The 19,380-nt window shown below is 37.8% G+C and overlaps 2 protein-coding genes across 8 annotated transcripts in view; one reads left to right on the forward strand and one right to left on the reverse strand.

The window, feature by feature from the left end:
• Positions 1-5,196, reverse strand: part of FTO (FTO alpha-ketoglutarate dependent dioxygenase) — a 260,513-nt gene extending 255,317 nt beyond the window's left edge. The window contains exon 1 of the mRNA XM_055726390.1: positions 5,008-5,196. Within this exon, the coding sequence (XP_055582365.1) occupies positions 5,008-5,046 (39 nt within the window). The 5' untranslated portion in view covers positions 5,047-5,196. The remainder of the gene's footprint in view (positions 1-5,007) is intronic.
• Positions 4,870-19,380, forward strand: part of RPGRIP1L (RPGRIP1 like) — a 75,280-nt gene continuing 60,769 nt past the window's right edge. For 2 of the 7 annotated variants that reach the window (XM_055726382.1, XM_055726386.1), the window contains exons 1-6: positions 5,218-5,337; positions 9,569-9,660; positions 10,446-10,590; positions 12,894-13,192; positions 16,053-16,152; positions 18,131-18,274. In XM_055726382.1, the coding sequence (XP_055582357.1) occupies positions 9,576-9,660; positions 10,446-10,590; positions 12,894-13,192; positions 16,053-16,152; positions 18,131-18,274 (773 nt within the window). In that variant the 5' untranslated portion in view covers positions 5,218-5,337; positions 9,569-9,575. Of the gene's footprint in view, positions 5,004-5,217; positions 5,338-9,568; positions 9,661-10,445; positions 10,591-12,893; positions 13,193-16,052; positions 16,153-17,390; positions 18,026-18,130; positions 18,275-19,380 lie in introns of those variants that run through there. The other 5 variants (XM_055726383.1, XM_055726387.1, XM_055726388.1 and 2 more) reach the window with 5 other exon arrangements.

Consider the following 19,380-nt stretch of genomic DNA (forward strand, 5'->3'; position numbering starts at 1 on the left):
TATTTACAGCAAAACCAAGAGACTGAATGTAAAACAACATGTTTAATAAATCTGCAGAGCCTAAAGTACCAATATAATTCAGAGCAGCAAGATAGACACGCACTTCTTAATTAAGTGGGTGATGTTCTAGTTAAAACAGAAAGACAACCCTGGGCCATAGCTAAGATTAAGCGCATGCTCTTGCAAAGGAAGCTCCTACTGTTATCAATACAAAGGCTTTAAATCACAAAAAATAAACCATCTAATAGTCTGTATTCAATAGTAAGTAGAAAGTCAGGACACAGACTGATTTGGATTAACACATTTTCAGTTATAACAAGTAATTTTACAGAGGATTAGTATCTTGATGGTCTGATCAATACCAGGCACTGCTGCTATTACAGATGAAGAGAAAATTACCCCTCCAGTAATAAAGTGTGTATGTCTTGGTTCTCCTTCATTTGCTGAGTCCATTACTGTAATGGTTCCAGCATTAGCAGCTGAGGCAATTTAAGCAGCAGGAATGTGACGAATTTAAAAGCAAGGAACATTTGCCACTCATTCTTTCTTGTAGTTTATTCTGCATATGCAAGGCTCCTACGTGAACATTTCCAATATACAAATCATGTGTTACGTGACTATCAACACTATTTCTTAATTATTGTCTCATTAATAATGGGAAGGGCCAATAATGCGATTACCACAAAAATTGCTACTGGCATATTGGCTGCTGATTCTGCTAAAACTCGCACACCATTTACCTAAGCAGAAATATGACATGACCAGAAGCTTACTTAACTGCATCTAAGCTGTTCCATTAACTTTAATTTTCCTAAATACAACTCCTAAAAGAATGTATTTCATCTGTCAATTAGAAAATTTTGCATGGTTTTTTTACCTTAAGACACAAAACAAAAACAGGAAACAAGAAAAGAACATAATATTTAAACAAACTATGATATGACGTTAAAGATCATTATATTCCATTGCATGGTATGCGTGACATTTTTCAGCATTAATCCTAAAATCATTCCCCTGCTCTTAAGTGCTCTGAGAATATTTGCTTCTTTTTTTTCCCTGAGTATTAATATGTTGAAGCAATCTATTTAATCTCATAAATATATATTATTTTCCAGCCAGAAAAAATGAGGATGATGCAGAAAATAAGACTTTCATTAAAATCTCAGCTAAAATACTGTATATTCCCTTTTCCTCCTTGTAAATAAAATACATGCAAAGCTTTGTGTGATTTAAAGCTTTGTATTTCCTTGCCACTTTGTCTAACACGTCTCACAAATGTGAAATTGTGCATGAATATCTTTGTAAAAGCCCTTGTGAATATTCAGATATGTGCATATTGATGCATTTATTATTTGTATAGCGGTAACTTTATTGGATTGGGGTCCCAGCTGTGCTGGGAGCTGTACAAACATAACAGTAATGTCTGTGGAATACATTCTCTGTAGTCAGTTCTGGTTTCACAGTAATGTGAATTAGCATAAACAGCTACATAAGGTAATTGTGAACTGGGCTTAGCGGTCTATTCCAAAGACCTGTCAATGTAATCCTTTTAAAGTAAAAGAAAATAATACTCCAGACTAGGGAGCATCTTATCTTTCACACGGTAATGACCCAAGGTCTTAATATGCAAAGGCTGGCAAGAGAAGGCATATAAAGGTAGTTACTAAAACTTGACATCTGTCACACTGAAACTTACCAAAAAAACCCAAACACAAACTAAGCAGGTCTTGAGCACAGTCACACTGAAGTTTAGCTTATGTAACTAACCTGTGAACATTAATCAAGATAATAAACATTCTAAAAGCAAACAGCTTTCTTCTCAAGTTTATAAGGAGAAAAGAGTCTGAATAGACTACAAAATAAGAGGCTTGTGTTTTGTTTTACTTTACCTGGTACCTTTTCTTCACCTGGCAAATAGTTTACTGCAAGCTAACCAAAACTCTGACCAGCAGTGGAAAGAGAAAAGAATCAAAATAACTATAAATTATACTAAATAAAACTGAATTCTAAGTTAAAACAAACAAAACACAGGTCCACTGGACGGTTTCATTAAAATGCCTTTCCAGCTAATGAGCAACATTCCTATAACAGCTTTGGTTTTATGCACAGAAGTAATATTTGCTATGGCGAAGACCCGAGAAGGTGATGGCATGCAACATCTCTAAAGATGTGTTTAGAAACTTCAGGATAATTGCGCCTTGCTGTCCACTTAAGACTCAGAGAAATATCCCACGGGACACTAGCATCCCCAACACGGTGTTTAAGACAGTGAATAATTAACTTCTGACTATCGTTTCCCAACATTTTTCAGGCCCTTTTCCCAGGAACAAACTTGCGTCCTCCTCCTCTTGGGCTTAGAATACCAAACACTAGCATAAACAATTTCATTTCTGCTACACACTCAATCTTACTCAATCCAGTTGAGTGATCTGCAAAGTGGAAATTACTATATGACAGCACTGCACTCTAAAGAATGTCTACCACATGTACTTGGAACAGAAATATTCTTCTATAACAGCATAAATCAAAACTTGCTATACACATGAAAATTTGAGAGAGAACATATAAGAAACATACTGCATAATTACAAAGCAAAAGCCAATCACCGGGCTTCTGATAGATAGCATTTAACTGTACACAGTTGTAGCAAAACAAGGACTTTTATTCAGGATTCAATTCTCCAGAACAGAGACATTGCCAGGAGATACATAATCCAAACCAGCTTCTCTATCCAACCACTTCCCTCTTATTAGTAGGCCTCATAAATCTTACTCTCCAGAAGAGGTCGGGTTAACCCCACTGATATTTGGTTTGCTATGAAATATTTTGATCAGGACCTAAATGGAAGTTTTGGCAGAACTACTACAGTGACTATACACTTCCCTTGGCCAACAGCATTTCTCAGGTGAGCAACACAAACGAACAACAGTTAAACCTAGGGAGTGAAGGGTGAATTGGCATAGTGCCAGGAGCAGAAAGATTACATTTCTAATTAAGTTGTATCAAATAATACGAGTATGAGTATGCTCTTGTGAAAAGAACAAATACATTTCTTCTTGTATATTCTGTCCACTTCTTATTGCTGCCTTCTCCTTTGGCACCTACTCTTAAGACATTCTACAGGCTCCTTTTGCTTCACTTCCAATATACTCAAAGCTTCTGTCAAGTAGCACCCAACTTACAACTTCCCTCCAAGGTATATGATAAGTATTCACACCTTTAAATTCTTTTTAAGGATTGCTTAAGTTTCATCCTTTCCTGTGGACTCGCAACATCTAAACCTGTCTAAGGCAATACTTTTTCTCTCTAGCTTCCTTGAGTTTTTCCTAAACATTGCTCCTCTGATACCTCTTCAGTGCTTTGTCCTCCCACAACATTTGCCAGTGTAGCTTACAGTTCCACCCTCTTACCCCCTCACACACATCCAGAATGATTACCTTGTCAATGGCAATTATCCTCTTAACGCAAATGATTCCCAAACACATTTGAGATACATTGCAAAGACAAAAGCCCTTGGATGGATAGCATAAATATATAGGCTAAAAGACTTCCGGGTTCCTTTTTCTATTCTGCAATGTAATTACGTTGGATTGGATGGGATAGCTTACACCTGCATGTGTTTCACTTACAGAGAAAGAGCTGAGCACAAACAAAACATTGAAGTTACTGTCCTTCAGCAACGAGGGAGAGCAGAAAGATTAATTACAAAATGATCAGGTTGTCCTCCAAGAATTAAGACACTTACTACTGTGAATAAGTTATTTTTCTGTTAAAATATTTAGTTAAGAACTTAGGTCAGACCTTTTCCCTTCCCCTATAGTGAAATAATTTCTAATGTAAACCAGTAAATTAATAGCAATACCAAACCCAGTAAGTTCTGTATGCAAAGACAGGTGAACCAGATTACCATTTTAGAAAGTTTTTGCTAAATTTATAATGGAATTAGCCATCACTAAAATCAGCGCTGTGCTTTCAAACAAGCAACTTGCTGCTTTTCTGTACTATTTTGCAAATATAATCAGCAGGGGTACAACAACCATCAGGACTCGCAGTCAAATATTGTACAATGCAGTAAAAAAAAAGCCCTCCAAGGGCACCTGAAACAGCAAAACGTTCAGCAACACTGTGCTTACACAAACTTTGTTAACTTTAAGAGTTACTTTTAAAGAGTGTAACTACATCCTGAGCGTTGGCATGCAACAGCATGGCACCTACACACATTGTGGAGCAAAACCATCATAAACCTTGGGTGCTGTAAAAGTTTGTTTAGCCTAGGCTTGGTGTAAAGTAAAAGTGCTTGTAAAGTTGAAAATAAAATGACAGTTACGTGAATTCACCGAGGATGTTTTGCGAAAACAAACATATATTTACTTGCCTAATTTTTTTAATGTACCACCACAGAACTCCCTTTTGAATGGAGTATGGAGATATCTTGCCCAGAAGGTAAAAATATTTATTACTAGTTACTGTAAAAGCTGTTACGAGGTTCTCCTCCGTAGAGGGAAAGGGGAAGCGGCGATGTCCGAGCTAAGCAGCGCGGCGCTGCCCAGCCAGCCCGCCCCGAGCAGCCCCCGCCCGCCCGCCGCCCCTCCTCCCGGCCCCGCGGCGACTCGGCACCCAGGGCAGCTTGCCCAAAGTGGCTAAAGCGGCCAGGGCAGGGTCGCCAGCGCGGAGCGGGTCCGCCAGGGCCGGGGCCTGGCGCGGTGCTGCCGGCGGCCCGGCGGAGCCGCGGCAGAGAGGGGCGGCCGCCGGCTGCTGTGCTGCCAGGCGGGGCAGGAGCCCCGGCTGTGCCCCTGCGGCTGGTTGCTCGGTGCTTGGCTACTTCCCCTTCACAATAAACTTCGCGGCGGGCTCGGAGCCACGTCACACGGGGCTCCGGCTCCAGGAGCGCGGGCGGGCGCGCTCTGCCCCTCGCAGCCCCACAAGCCGCGCCGCAGCCGCGGGAACAGCGCGCTCGCCGCGGGCGGGAGCCCGCCTCAGGGCGGAGGGGCAGCAAAGAGAAGGTACCTTCCATTCTTTCTCCCGCTCCCCTGCTCTCCTTTTCATGGTGCCGCCGACCAGCCCGCCCGCCCGCAGCAGAAACCGTCCTCCCGCCGGCACTCGCCCGCCGCGCCGGCTCCAGGGCGCCTACAGCTCCCGGCAGGCACCGCGGCCGGCGGCGGGGGCAGGCGGCGGAGCGGGGCTGTAGTCCCGCGCGGAGCGGGGCGGCGCTGCTGGGCCCGGCCGCGAACTGCAACTCCCGGCGGGCAGCGCGGCCCCGCCGCCCCGGAAGTGGAAGGGCCCGGTTAGCAACGGCAGCAGTTGCTAATGGAACGTTGAGAGGGCTAGCAGTGAGCTGTGAGTATGGGGGAAGCTCGTCCTCCTCTGGGGCACGGCGGGGGGAGGACAGCGATGCCCAGGGGGGTGCGGTGTAGTGTCCCCAGCCCGGGGGGCCGCTGAGGAGCGGGGCCGGTGGCGGGCGGCGCTCGGCCGCGCTCCTGAAGCGGGCGCTCCGGACCAGTGAGGCGCCCTCGCTCGCAGCTTGGTGCCCGTGGGGGAAGGCAGGGTGCCTCACCGTGGTGTTAAGAGCAGCCCCGTAGTCCCCCTCAGCTGTGGCCCCTGTTGTGAGTGTAACGAGGCCGCTGGGCCCGAGCGGGAGCTGTGTCCCTGTGTCCCTGTGTCCCTGTGTCCCTGTGTCCCTCTGCCCGAGGGCGGGAAGGGACGGGGAGCGTTGCCGTTCCTCCGTGAGGCGGGCGCTGCCTCCCTCCCAGCCCCCCACCCCCCCCACCCCCCCGGTACGTTAGTGTCGGGTGCGACGGAGCTGAAGAAAAAAATAGAAAAACTGTGGAAAAAATACGTTGAAGGCTAGACACGGCTGTTTTGATGTTTCTGCGTTGCTGTAGGGCTTACGGGTCTTACAGCAGTGTGTTGTGATCTACTTTCATAGTATCTTCCCATCTTCTTTTTTTTTTTTTTTTGTCCTTCCTTGATGCCTCCTAAAACTCACAACACCGCAACAGATGATATTTAAAAGATCATATGTGTGTGTATACTCCTACGAAGTAATAAATGAGATTATTTTAGATAACAAGCCCAATAGAATCCAAACGTTTATCTCTAAGGAATCAATGGGGAAAGAATATAGGCTGGAAATACTTTTTGATAGGCTGAGATAGGTGGGTGGTCTGTCTCTCCTTTTTTTTTTTTTTTTTTTTCTTCTTCCTCTCTACCAAAGAAGTGGGGTCGGGTTTTGCAAGAAAATCATCATCTTGGCCATGGCTAAGACTCACGAAATTCTAGAAACTGTCCCTTCTAGCCCTACTGGCTGAGAACTTTTGCAAATTTAAGTAATTCTTCAGTTTTGCTACATTTGAATGATGTTGGGAGAACAGTACGCTTCTGTGAGTTATGTAAGAAGTTGGACCTAAGCATGAGCTCTGATAGTGAAGTATTCATGCTCATTACTGTCCGATCTCGCATGAAACTGCAAACTTGTGTGCAGCGGGTTTTTTAGTAATTTGTCAGATACAGGTGGTGATAGCACCAGTTTTGTAACTAGTGCAGTGTGTAAAAAAGTTAGTGCTTTTTTAACTTCAGTAACTATATCTAAAGTTCTTGCTTATACCAAACTTGAAATTCTTATAAGTTAATCCCAGCGATATGGAAATTTTTCCCTTCTTTGTATGTGAAATTATTTTTTCTTATTTTTTAGGAACGAGAACTACTGAAGTGACTGTAGGGTAACTCTCGGAAATAAAAACTCTATTAAGTTGTTGAGATTCAGCATGGAATGTGGATCTGTCCAGATGCAAAATGATCTCTCTTTTGCCATATTATGCTTTATTTTAGGAAGTGCAGGGCTCTTAGGTGCTATCACTTTTGTGGCAGTGTTGCTGTACAATTTTGTCAGATTTAATTGCTTTAGAAATGCCTTCCAAAGAAATAATAGGGAACTCTGGAGAAATCTCATATGCTTTTAGGAATAAGGCTGGAACTGTTGTCTGCAAAGGAAAGTAATTTTGGTTTAGTGCTTGTGATAGACACAGAGGTAACATTCAAAAAGTGACTGTAACATATGTAACACATGATTTGCTGTTTGAAGTGTCTTCTCTGAGAAGTATAAATGGTGGTTGTTAGTGATTCTTGAAGACAAAGGTGGCTCTTACGTTACTAATGAGGCAAATAAATTGCCAGGCCAAATTCTAAATCTGTAATTATATTTTGCCTCTCTGAAACCAGGAGGCAAGTTTATACTGTTTCCATCTAAAACCACACTTTTTTATAAAACCAGTTAATTTGGTTTTTAATTTTCATGTGGCCCAGGACAGAAAAGAAAACAGAATACTTAATTTCTGTGACTCTGTAATGAAAATGAAACAATTAATTCTTCCTTTTACTTTTGAAAACTTCACCTAAGTTTTCAGAACTTCAGATTTAGGACAGCTTTGTCACTGGTCTTCAAGTCATGTTGCCACTAAAAACTGGCTTTCATGTACAGCCCTCCTATGTTTGTTTGCTTACAACTTAAATACTTATGTTACTTTTGCTACATTTTGCTAAATATTTTTGCTACAGCCAGTAATGGATTACTACTAAGTGGGGGATTGTTTATTTATTTGAGGGACAAACATGTGTTGTTTCGTCTTTGTGTTTTAGATCAATGGATTTCTTTCACACTGAAAAAAACAGGTAGATACCCATAGTAAAGTTTCTTTGGCAGGTGGCAAATAGTGAAAACCAATGATGTTTGCCTGTGCCCATTATTGTGCAGGAGTTTTGGAAGCTTGATTTTGATAGATCACAGACAAAAATGATAAAATATTTGTTTAGCTCTTGATCTCTCTGAAATTTGCCAAATAACTCTTGTCTTTTTTGAGATGGGAAGACTAAGACAGCCACATTTTCTAGAAAGACATATGATGGTAGCATGTTCTTGCTGCCATCAGGACCAAATTTGGATTGATCATCTAGAGATAAAGGTTTCTGTTTCACTTTTAATCTCAGTTGCTGTAGTGATATTGATACAGTGACATATAATAATGACCACAATAACTAACCTAGACCTGAGTGAAGTCAATGACTACAGATAGTGCTAATTTAACAAATTACAAAAAAGTTCTGAGGGATTTGAGTAACACAAAAAGAGCTGAGAATGCTGAGGATCTGGATTCCAGCAGACATGTATCTGTCATTAGAATTGTGCCATTGGTTACAATGGCTGCATGCCATGGACCTCAACATTGCAAAGTATTATTCCCCGTTTCTGTGACTGACAGCACTGAAACTGCAACCTGATTGCTAATCTACAAGTGTAGATCAGTTCAGGCATTTCAACAGCCATGACAAGGAAACATTTGTTCCACATGAAAGAAAAATGTGTTCAGGTTTCTATAAACAATGAAAGCTGGAAATAATACTTTATCCTGAATTTTAGTGATGAAAAAACAAAAGATTGCAAGCAAGATTGACTTGTTGGAAACTAAACTTCCATTAATCCTTTTCATTCCTTTTGGACAAAGCCATAATGAGACTTATGATAGAAAACTTCACTGGTAGAAGAAAGGTATATCTTTAGCAGCAGTTTTGGTTATGACAGGATTGACAGATGCTTCATAGATGATCTGTGGATTATACTGTGTCGCTTCAGTCCTCTGATGCAAGTCTTTAGTAACATCATTGTTAATTTCCCTATGCTTTCCTAGATGTCTTTTGATGCACTAAGGATTTATATCACCTGAAGAGTGTAACAATAGGGGGAAGACTGTCCAAAGGACTTTATGTCTCTCTTTTCATGTTTTTTCAGCTTCACTTGACTCTATGGCCAATATCTAATTTTCTGCACTGGAAGAGAAGAAAGAAACAGTAGTTCTTAACAAGTATCTTCATATATTACACTGAAACAAATGTACTTTCTCACATTAATACTTTCCTAATCTCACTTTGTCATGTAGCTAAGCTTTCTGTTGCCTCAAGAAAGAAATGTGTTCAGATTTATGAGAATCATTCATAGGAGAGTCTCTATCTTAGAAAGTAATTTCTCTTATGACAATGATTGAAAGAAGACTAAGAGAATGGTAGGCAACACTGAAATGACTTCATAACCCCTAGCACCTCTGTTTCAAAGAGTCCCATTCAAAATGTGGAAGATGGCATTACTCATCTACCAGTTGATGCCTTAAGCTCTGGCCTGTCTTAAATTGAACAAACAATTAAAAAAAACCAAAAAACCCACACAGGTCCACCTCCCACGTGCACTTAGAAATATGGCCTTAGCCCAAAGATTGCTGAAGACAACAGAACTAGAACTTAAAAACTAATTCTGCATACGTTAAGCACAATTGAAGCTATTGCATAACAAAGAAGATGTATTTCACGCAGAGTAAAACTGGCATAACATTAAACTTGAAAGTTTAGATCGTCATGTGAGTGATACAGTCGAGAAACGAGCATTTACAGTAACGTACGAACCTGTAATTTTAGTGAATCTGTCATTTGTCCTTCATTTTATGTAATGTACCGTAGTTCATTCTAGTCTCGCAATTTAAGTTACATATGGAGAAGAATTTAATTTGAATTTTGTTATCCATAGATAAGCCATGGCTGTTCCAGCTGATGAAACTGTGGGGGACCTGCCTGTGAGAGATGTAGGTCTAACTGTGGCTGGAATTGGAAGATTACAAGGTTTGTACCAGCTGCTCTTTATTATAGTTACAGACTTTGATCGGTGGCTTCTTTAGTTTCTTTCTAAAAATGTTTCTGACATTCCTCCTCACAAAATTTAGTTTAAATACCATTCAGAACCTGGGTTAAATTCTGGAAGAGACTATGACCCATTCTATGTTCATGTGACTTGTTATAAGAGGGAAGTTGCTGTGAGGTGCTTAAAAATGGAAATCTCGTTGAGCTGTAACATTCAACCTTCCAGAAGAAAAGAGGACTTTTTTTGCTAGATTGAGGACAAGGCCAGACCCATTTAACAAAATGAGAGCCAAGAGTACTCTGCAATTCTGAAATGTTACTCAGCTGCTATTAGAATGGACCTACTGGGCTTACTCATGTATCTGAATAAATTTAGAGAATTATGAGTTAATCTTGTCAAGTTTCAAGTTGAGTATGTTAACTTTGAAACAGACTAGAAAGCTTCTCTGTGATAACTGTGGTCTTAATTTAAGTAGTATATTTGACAGTACGTTGCTCCTTGTTAAACTGTTTCCTTTGTATTGTCTAGGAGGTAGCCAGTTTGCTGTATCATTTGAATTGCTTTTTTTATCCATAAGAGGGAAGAAAAAGGAAGTGATTTATATGCTGAAAAATCTGAAAAAATTAATCAACAGACTCATACAAGTGTAAAATATCAAATTACTAGAAAACTTTATGGGTTTTTTGTATTTCAAAATGACTTAGACTTTGAATTAAATGTTTTTGAATGTATTGAAGGTAATTTAAAGTTGTCTTGGTTTGGGTAGAATCATCAACTACACAGAATGTAAAAGCTCGACAAGCTGTATCACGAATCAGTCGAGAGGAACTGGAAGACAGATTTTTTCGTTTACGTGATGAGAGCATCTTGCTCAAACAGCATGCAAATAAGCAAGAGGAGAAAATTAAAAGGTATGCGTTTTTATTTTAGCTCACAATACATTTTGCCCTTTGAAGCATTGTCAACAAATTAAAAATCATGCTGATTTCTCTCAGAGCACTTTTTAAACCATTAGCAAACATCACTCATTAGAATTCATTTTTATATTGATTTCTGGTTGTCTCTGTGGTATGTGGGCTATTTTTTGCAGTGGAGAGTATTAGATCTCCATGCAGGGAGGTACAGCGTTCATAGATATGCTGTCTGAGTACAAATATAACAGGTATTCTGAGAACTGAAGAGGCTATAGAAGCCTAATTTTTCATCAGGAATTTCATCCTAGAATCAAAATATATGGAGAGTTTCTGCCCCTTTTTTTGTCTTTCTCTGTCTTCCAAGAAAGTAAATAGCATCTAGCCTTTTATAGTTTAGTTAACCGTAAAATATCTTTATAATTACAATCAGTTCCCCATTATTCAGGGTGATAGATAACTTAATTGAAGAAGTCCCAAGTAGCATGGGAAGCACAGTATACCCAGTGTACCCAAACATAAGCAAGCGACTCTAAGCTTATTATTAAACTTAATGCCATGCTGGCACCCCAGTCTGGACTCAGCAGAACTGTTTGTGGTATTACTATATGCCAGGAGGGCTAATTAATCCAAAAGCACAGTGACTCCACGTTCACATTTTGCTATACTCAAGCTAATAAAGTCTTACTGCATCTAAGCTAGCTTCTGGTCAGAAGCTAAACAATTCATGAAAGGGCATCTGAAGATACTGCCTCGGTAGACCATTTCATGCTTATCTAAAGTCCAAAACTCTTTCCTTTTGACTCGTTATTGAGTGAATCAGGATCAAATTGACCGGCATAATTTCCATCTTTTCTGTTCAGGCTACTGTCAAATACAAAATGGTGGAACAAATGAATTGTTTGCTTATTCCAAATGTAATTTCCTGTTTTTTTGTTAGATGACTTATCAAACACATTCATCATCCACTTAGGTAAAACTACCCAGAAGTACAAATAGGAATTCTTGAATTAATATTCTGAGGCACAGAAAATATAAAATACAGTGTTTGTTTAGCTTGCCAGAGAAAAATCTTAACTACTGAAGCTAAATTTCTTTCCCAGCATCCCTCATGCCAAAACCCTTGTAACTAAAAGTTTGGAATGAATTTGCAGTAGAAGTACATTGAAAAGAACCCAAATAAACAAAAAACCTGCTTACAGACAAGTAACATTTTGTGACATCCTAAAGTTATTACAGATTTTTTTGGGTTTTTTTTTTTTTGTTCTTTTAAGTAGAAGCTTCTGTCCACAAGTATACAAAAATAAAACAAGTCCCTTTAAACAAATGAAGTGTGTCCTTATTTTCAGTTTTCTTTCTGGGCTTGCAAAAATAGATTCCCTGTAAACTACATACAGGTCTTGAAGATGTGCGACCAATTTTGTCAAGTCTTGAACTTGTCTCTCTCATCAAAGCCACCTTTTCTTTCTTTATATGCCAAGTTTTTTCCATTCACTGCTGGGTATGTTTTCTGTTCTCGTATATTACATCACCCCCATATGCCCTTTCTGCCTTTTGTTCTAGCTTACCAATGTTTATCAAAACTAAAGGAAATCAAAGGTACAACTCTTGAGATGCCAAAAGCAAAATTTGTATCCTTTTAAAGATAGATGAAAACCATACTCTCTGTATCTAATTATATTCTTTGGCTTACCGTTCCTTCTCTGAAGCACATTCGTAATATTTACCAAGTATAAAATTGAGTATGGTAATGAGAACTATTAAGTCTCTTTTTCCGGACTACCTTCTTAAATATCTCTACCTATATATTTTAGCCACTTTAGAATGGAAATATATATTTAAATCCTAAAATACTAGAAATGATATATCATTGAAATGTTGCATATTATTAGCATTCTTTCAATAGTTGAATGTTTTGTGGAATTGTAGCTTTTAGAGTTTGCCCCACCGCATCCCGAATCTGTAACTTTACTTAACAGCATGCAGAGGTTCCTATATAAGGTCATGCGTTAAAAATTACATTTAAGCAGCATATGGAGTAAATATGTGTCCTCCCTTTACTAACCTTAAATGATAAGCCCTAGGAAACTGTTATTTGTCAGTGCTATAAAGCAGATTGCTGCACAGTGGTTTCAATTATCTTCAAAGAGTTCTTCACAGGCAGTAATAGTTATATCAAAACCTGAAATTTATTATTCAGGTTCTATGCTGAAGTCTTCACAGTGATTATGTTCCTTTCAACAGAATGCTTTTTATGCTGACTTCTCACATTCTTTTTCATCTTTTTTTATTATTTTCCCCAGAATGGCCACCAAGTTAATGCGGCTTGCTAATGATAAAAAAAGTCCTGAACAGGTTGGTGGCGGCCCCAAGCGGCTGGGTCAGGTTGTGGAGCTGGAAGAAATGATTGAACATTTGCAAGAGAGAGTTCGTGAGCTTGAGAAACAAAACGAGAGCCTCCGCAGCAAACTCATTTCAACTAAACAGCAGCTCCAGATTCAAGGCCACAGGCCTAATCCGTACAGCTATGTTCAATCTCGTATTAACACGGGTCTCAAAAAAGCGAATGAGGCTGCTGGCCTGCCAGAGCTCACAAACAAAGGTATAATTCACATTTGTTAAATACAGCAGTTTATATAGGTACCACTAATTGTTGCTTCACAGTGACAAGTACACGCTCGTTTCTGTTCATCAGTGGGCAATAGTACCTGTAGGTGTAGGCAGAAAGGCTGTTCTTCCCCCTTTTTCTTGAATTTATTTATAATAGCAGTCATGATAACTTGTTTGCCTTTAAAGTCCTTGTTTTGAGAATCTGCAGTGGTAGATATAAAACAAAAGCACAGATTTGAAAATAAAGGTAGTTATCAAACAAGTTTTCCAATAGTTAAAAATCATGGGATTTTCCTGGTATAACTTCTCTACGTGTTAAAGGCTTATAAAAGTAGTATATGAAAAAGTTTGCATTATCATGTTATAACAAAGTTTTACATCTGTAGTGTGTTTGCACATGTTTTTCCTTTTTTAATTTAAAGTTTTTTTCTAGTCTCTTGGTACATGTGTGCACAACACTGCAGACTTGAAAAATCTGTTACACGTGTGGACTTTCGAAAGTAAATACCACAATGCAGCCATCTTTAATGATGTTCTTTGCTGTCAAGACTCACAGCTTAAGGCAGCCTCACTCCCAGTCCTTTATTTATGGTACCTACATTTGGAAATTGCGTTTTAAAATCTTTCTATTTTCATATGAACATTTGTAGAACTAGCTGTACTCAGTTAACTTATACACTGTGCAGATAACGTGTGGGGTGTTTGTAAAAAAAAAACCAGCTGTGGCCTTGATTCAAAACTGAGTCAGCAGAATTGTCTCTTCAAATTCTACAAGCTATGGATCAGGCTGATGGCCAGTTATATTGTGGTTTTTCGCTATCTCACCCTCCCACTAGTCTTTATTTTGGTTACATTGATTATTCAGGTATATGAAAACAGAAACAATTCTCATGCTTTTAGACAGGCAATAAAAAGTAATTGGCTCTACCAAGTTGCTTCTTTAATTTGAGTATAGTGCAAGTTTTGATGTTTTAAAACATGTATATTTTAACACTTTACATAATGACTTAAGCAGGTTTATTCCCCAAATCAATCTTTTATTTGTTTTACCAATGCACAAATAGGGTAGAAATATAATAAATTTATTCAGACCCAGTGCTAGAAGAGAGAAAAGGGCAACTTGGTTCAAGGATTAAAGATCGTATGTTGACATGGCATGCTGTGAGGACTTATCTTGGCATGAGAACAAATCCAGATCAGAGATGTCCTGTGCAGAGCTAGGACTGGGGCCATGTTGATTGAAGCGGTGGTTCATAAACTGAAGACAACATGAGGAAGAAAAAAAACCCACCAACTGTCCACAGAATATCCAGTTCAGATAAGAATGTTCATAAGTTCTAGTGGGCCTATCTCAGTTCTAAGACCATGTCCTAACTAGAAGGGATTCTGATAATTTGAATGTTATGAATATGTAGTTTCCTGAAGACACTTTTCTAAGGTGAAGGCTATTATTAAAAGTCTAGTAGTCAGTACTCGGAACCTGAGCTCGGTAGTGTTGTCTTCCAGAATGTCAGAGAACATTTTCTATAGTATTCGTTAGCATAGGGTGTTTTGTGTTTTTTTCTTGCGTGTTTCCTCATCCTACCCTTTTGATTAATGATGATAAACCTAGCAGTCTGGTGTCAGGTAGGTGCCTCCTATCTTTAGAGACAGCCAGACTCTTAAATTGCTCTGTGAAACCATGAGGCTGAACTTCAAAACATATTTAGTGCAGATCAGAAAATATTCAGAGCAATTATCCAAAAATTAAGATACCTGGAAAAATTCAGGAGACCTTAGCTGTCTCCAGGGTATGAAGAGGTAGGAGGAACCCACAAATAATAAATACACCTTCCTGTATCTCTTTTGTATTTGGCTGATTTAAGTTACCATACAAAGTGGACACAAAAGGTGTGGTCAAGTATGAATGTCCAGTAAATTTACTCACCGGTTTCTCACATTGCTTTCTTTATTGAGTACAACCATCTAAGATCTACCATGATTTGAACAAAAAAAAAACCAACAAATATATACTCTATGCATTTATATATACACATATGTATATAGCACAATTACCAGTACCTTAAAATAATTCTTACAGATTGAAATTCAAGATATATAAATAAATCAAGTTAACTCAGCATGAATGCAAAGTAGGCAGTTTGTTTTTCAAGTCATTTTGTGAACCTGCTGGTGGTGGTTTGCCTTGAACCTAAATGACTGAGTTTTGGGGATTAAGGGAGCGCAGCCTTAATGCTGTATTTGAAATTTAACGCATAGTTTGAGCCTACCTCAAACTTCACTAATTTCTTCATGCTGAAGAAGAGGAGAAAGAGATTTGGAGAAACCATTGCTTTTCCTGCTGGACTAAAAAGTCTTCTTCAAGGAATTTCTCACCCTTCTTCTTCACCAGGAAATTAGTATGCCTCCAAAGGACATATGGAAATTATTTGCACTGCTGCTAAAAATGGTGCTGTAGTTGCTTGTCTAGGTGAATGACACTCGTGATTTTGTAAAGAAAGTGCTATCAGAGAAAAAGTGATTACAAGTCCATGTTCCTGTTTTAAATTCTTCTTTGAAAACACCATCACCATCTCTGTTCCCTGTTTTTAAAAGTAAAATCTTCTAAGAAAACATTTCAAGACGTGTTTTTAACACCTCTCTTAAACAGTGCATGCTGTATCACCCATAGTTCAAATTTTACAGCAGCTATGTTCTGGATATTCTGATTATCTCTTTCCATGTGAATCTGATGTAAAAATACTTTTTATGGGATATGTGTATGGCTTGTGTTTGTACTGCATACAGATTGTTGTTCTATTAAAGGCTTTTTCATTCAACATGACAGAAATTTATCTTTCCTTTGTTTTTAGGAATGAGATATCAGGATTTAGAAGTGAAATCACCAAACCTTGTGGCCCCAACGTATGGACAAAGTCTGCTCGATGATCCAAAGGCTGAAATAAGAAATTTGTATGATTTTCATATTTCTTAATTTTTGTCGTTATGATTGTTAAAACTTTACCATTTTCTTGAAGAAAAAAATACATTTTTCAGAAGTTTTCACTTCAGAAAATGAAGTGAAGTTGTTGGATCTGAGAACAGTAATACTGGTAACAATGCAGAAGTGTTTTATTATAAGGAAAACAGGATCGAGAGTTTAGAATGCAAAATGTAGGTACATAAGAATGTAGCTGGAAGTTAAAATTGATCTTCAATGGTGAGCCTCTCTTTTTGCTGGTGTGCAATGCTGCTTAGCTTACTACCAGACAAAACTGACAAAAGGAGAAAGAACCATAGCTGCAATGTTATTGCCAACACAGTCCTGAAAAGTGTGGGGTAACCCATGCAAGTGGGACCGTATGGATTGTGTTATGCTGATGTGTTTAGGCTTCTAGAAATGAGTGGTGGTCAGACTTTATGGATAAGTTGTAAATGCACAGTATGGGATTATAATGTAAATTATTTTGATGCACTTCTGCATTTTGAAAGTTGGTTTATAGTCCCGTTGCACATTTTGACTGAAATTGAAGCTCGGGAAACTCTTGATAACATCTTTAACGTAGAGACTGCGTGAAGACAGAGAGGTGTTACACAGGGTGGAGAAAAGGTAGTTAACATCTAGTTTAAAGGTACTGAGGTCTGATTAGGACATTTTCCTTCTCCAAAGTGTATCGGAACCAATTATTCTTTTAAGACATCTGGTTTTGTAGAAGCTACTTTCAGTGTGTGTGTGTGTGTGTGTTTCTGTAATGATTTACATAAATCAGATTTACTACAGTATCAATAAATGCTAAATTTCCAATAAATGGGCAAACTAAATATACAAATACATAAATTAATGTGCAATTATGTGTTTTGTAAACACAAAGATTTAGTGGGATCTTAGGAAGTCATTTTATAGAAAAGGTCATAAATTATTATAATAAATAAATTTGAATTCTTGAACAATCTTGAAATTGCACTTTTGCTAGCATCCTGTCTGAATTTAACCCTTGCTGAACAGATACTCTTTAAAAAGAAAAAATTATATGCATTAAAATAGAATGTTGTTACTGAAGAAAAAATCTTTAGTAATTTTATAGTGATGGGCCTAGAAAGGGCTATTTCTCCTATACCTATCACTTTTGAAGACTAGGAAAATAAGAGCTATTGACTAAAACTGCCATGCGTTATAATGCAAGAAACATCGAAATAGCATTTTTTTTCAGAGATTTCAGGTCTCTCAAAGGTAGAAAAAATAACCACGGTTGCTCAGAATGGTACATTCAGGTACAAAAGCAAACAAGGCCAAAAACCTCAAGGTACGTTTAAGTCTATGATAGGTATATGAAGTAATGAATAACTAGCTTATGCATGAAAAGCTTTAGAGTGGAAGAAATTGTAGATGAGTTGTTGCTTATTCTTATTAGAAAAAATGTTAGTAGAAAGGATAGCCGAGATTAACTTGTCAAAAAAATCAAAATTGCAAAATATAAAATAAGAATAAAAACTTAAAAATTATTTTCACTGCTCCATCCATTGAAGTTTTCATATTCTTTTGATAGCTAGTGATAGTGTTTTCCTGTTCAAAAAACACTTGGTACTAATAGATTAGGAGGAGGATACATGTAATACAGAGTATAAGAACCCATGAACGATGTTTTCAGCTGCGTTCTGCTAAACATTATTTGGTCCACATAAACATTTATTTTAAGAGTTAGTGTTGGTTAATAATATGTTTGAATTATTTATCTATTTGTTATACTATTCACATCTTTTCATGTGGTGACATTTTATTTATTTTCATAGTAAGTTGAACTATTAAACCTCTGCTGTAATGCATGTAATTAAGAAATACAAATTTTGCTGAACACTTTTAACTTATTTGCTCTCTTGAATATTTATTTAGGTTTTTTTCTTTTATTAAATACTTGGCTGGTTTGGGAATGTAAGATGCTTGTACTTGCAGGAAGACTGTGATTGAGTCCCAAAAGGAACGCATTGAAGAACTGGAACACGCCAGAGAGGTACTTGTGAGTCAGCTAAGAAGAAAGGACAAGGAAATTGAAGAATCCATCCTACGGCTGAAAGAGCAAGAAGCAACAAGCCAAAGGTATTGTGAAAAATGAAAACCTCCATGGTGGAAACATTATATATAGCTGTGAAAATTGCTTGTTCTATTAAGAAATATGTGCTTTGTTCGTTTTTTTTCCTTTGGTCAAACTGAAGTCATAAATTGATTTACCATTAGCCATGGGTAATTCTAAGCAAGGAGATTGTTATGATAATGTTACAATATTTTTTCATAAATAAACAAAGGAGTTTATAATTACCATTTTAGAGAATTCATTTCCAGCTGATTCAGATTCAGTTGAAGTTTGACTCATTAAATTTTAATCATCTATTGTTTCTTCAATATAGTTCTTTAAAAAATTCAGATATAGGTTCATAGTGGGTTATTTAATGTTTATTAAAACTCATTGATAATTTGGAGTCTACAAATAGTAGAAACATAATGGCATTGTAAGGGTAAATTAGCGAATTTTTGAAGGAATGTAGTATAGCTGTGCAGTGAAACAAAGTCAACGTGTGGAATGTGTTTCGCAATAAAGCTTCTATTAATCTCTTCTGTTCTATCATTTTTAAAAAAATATATACGAGATTATATAATTTAGCATATATTTTCCCTCTTTTGACTGTTTCATTTTCAGTCTGTTACTTTTATTTGGATTAAGGATGTAATACTGCATGATCCTCCATTCCTTACTCATTTGATTTTAATGCAAGTTTTACTTGGATGAGAAATACAATTGCCTTTGAAGGAGGGACCCCGTTATTATGTGTGAGCATTCTTTTGTGCATCAGTGGTGCTACGTATATAATACATCATAGTGTTTGCTATTCAATTATTCACAAAGTCATAAGCTTCCCCTATTCAGAGTTTCCTTTATATAGTTTAAATAGGTTGAAGAAGTTGTTATCATAAATAATTTCTTAGTCTGTGCCTACAATGAAATCAGAACATATTTAAGATTTTTTCATTATTTGAAAAGAATCTGATACAAATCTGAAAGAATTTCTGTGCTCACTTTTCTATAGATAAACACTGTTCTTTAAGTCAGAAACTGAATGTAACATCTAAATTTGATGTCAACTACCATATTTCTGTGAAACTTTTAAGAGGTTTTAAAGCATACAGGTTAGAAAAAGTGGTGCAGA

Source organism: Falco cherrug, chromosome 14 (genome assembly GCF_023634085.1).
Source record: "Falco cherrug isolate bFalChe1 chromosome 14, bFalChe1.pri, whole genome shotgun sequence".
Taxonomy (NCBI): domain Eukaryota; kingdom Metazoa; phylum Chordata; class Aves; order Falconiformes; family Falconidae; genus Falco; species Falco cherrug.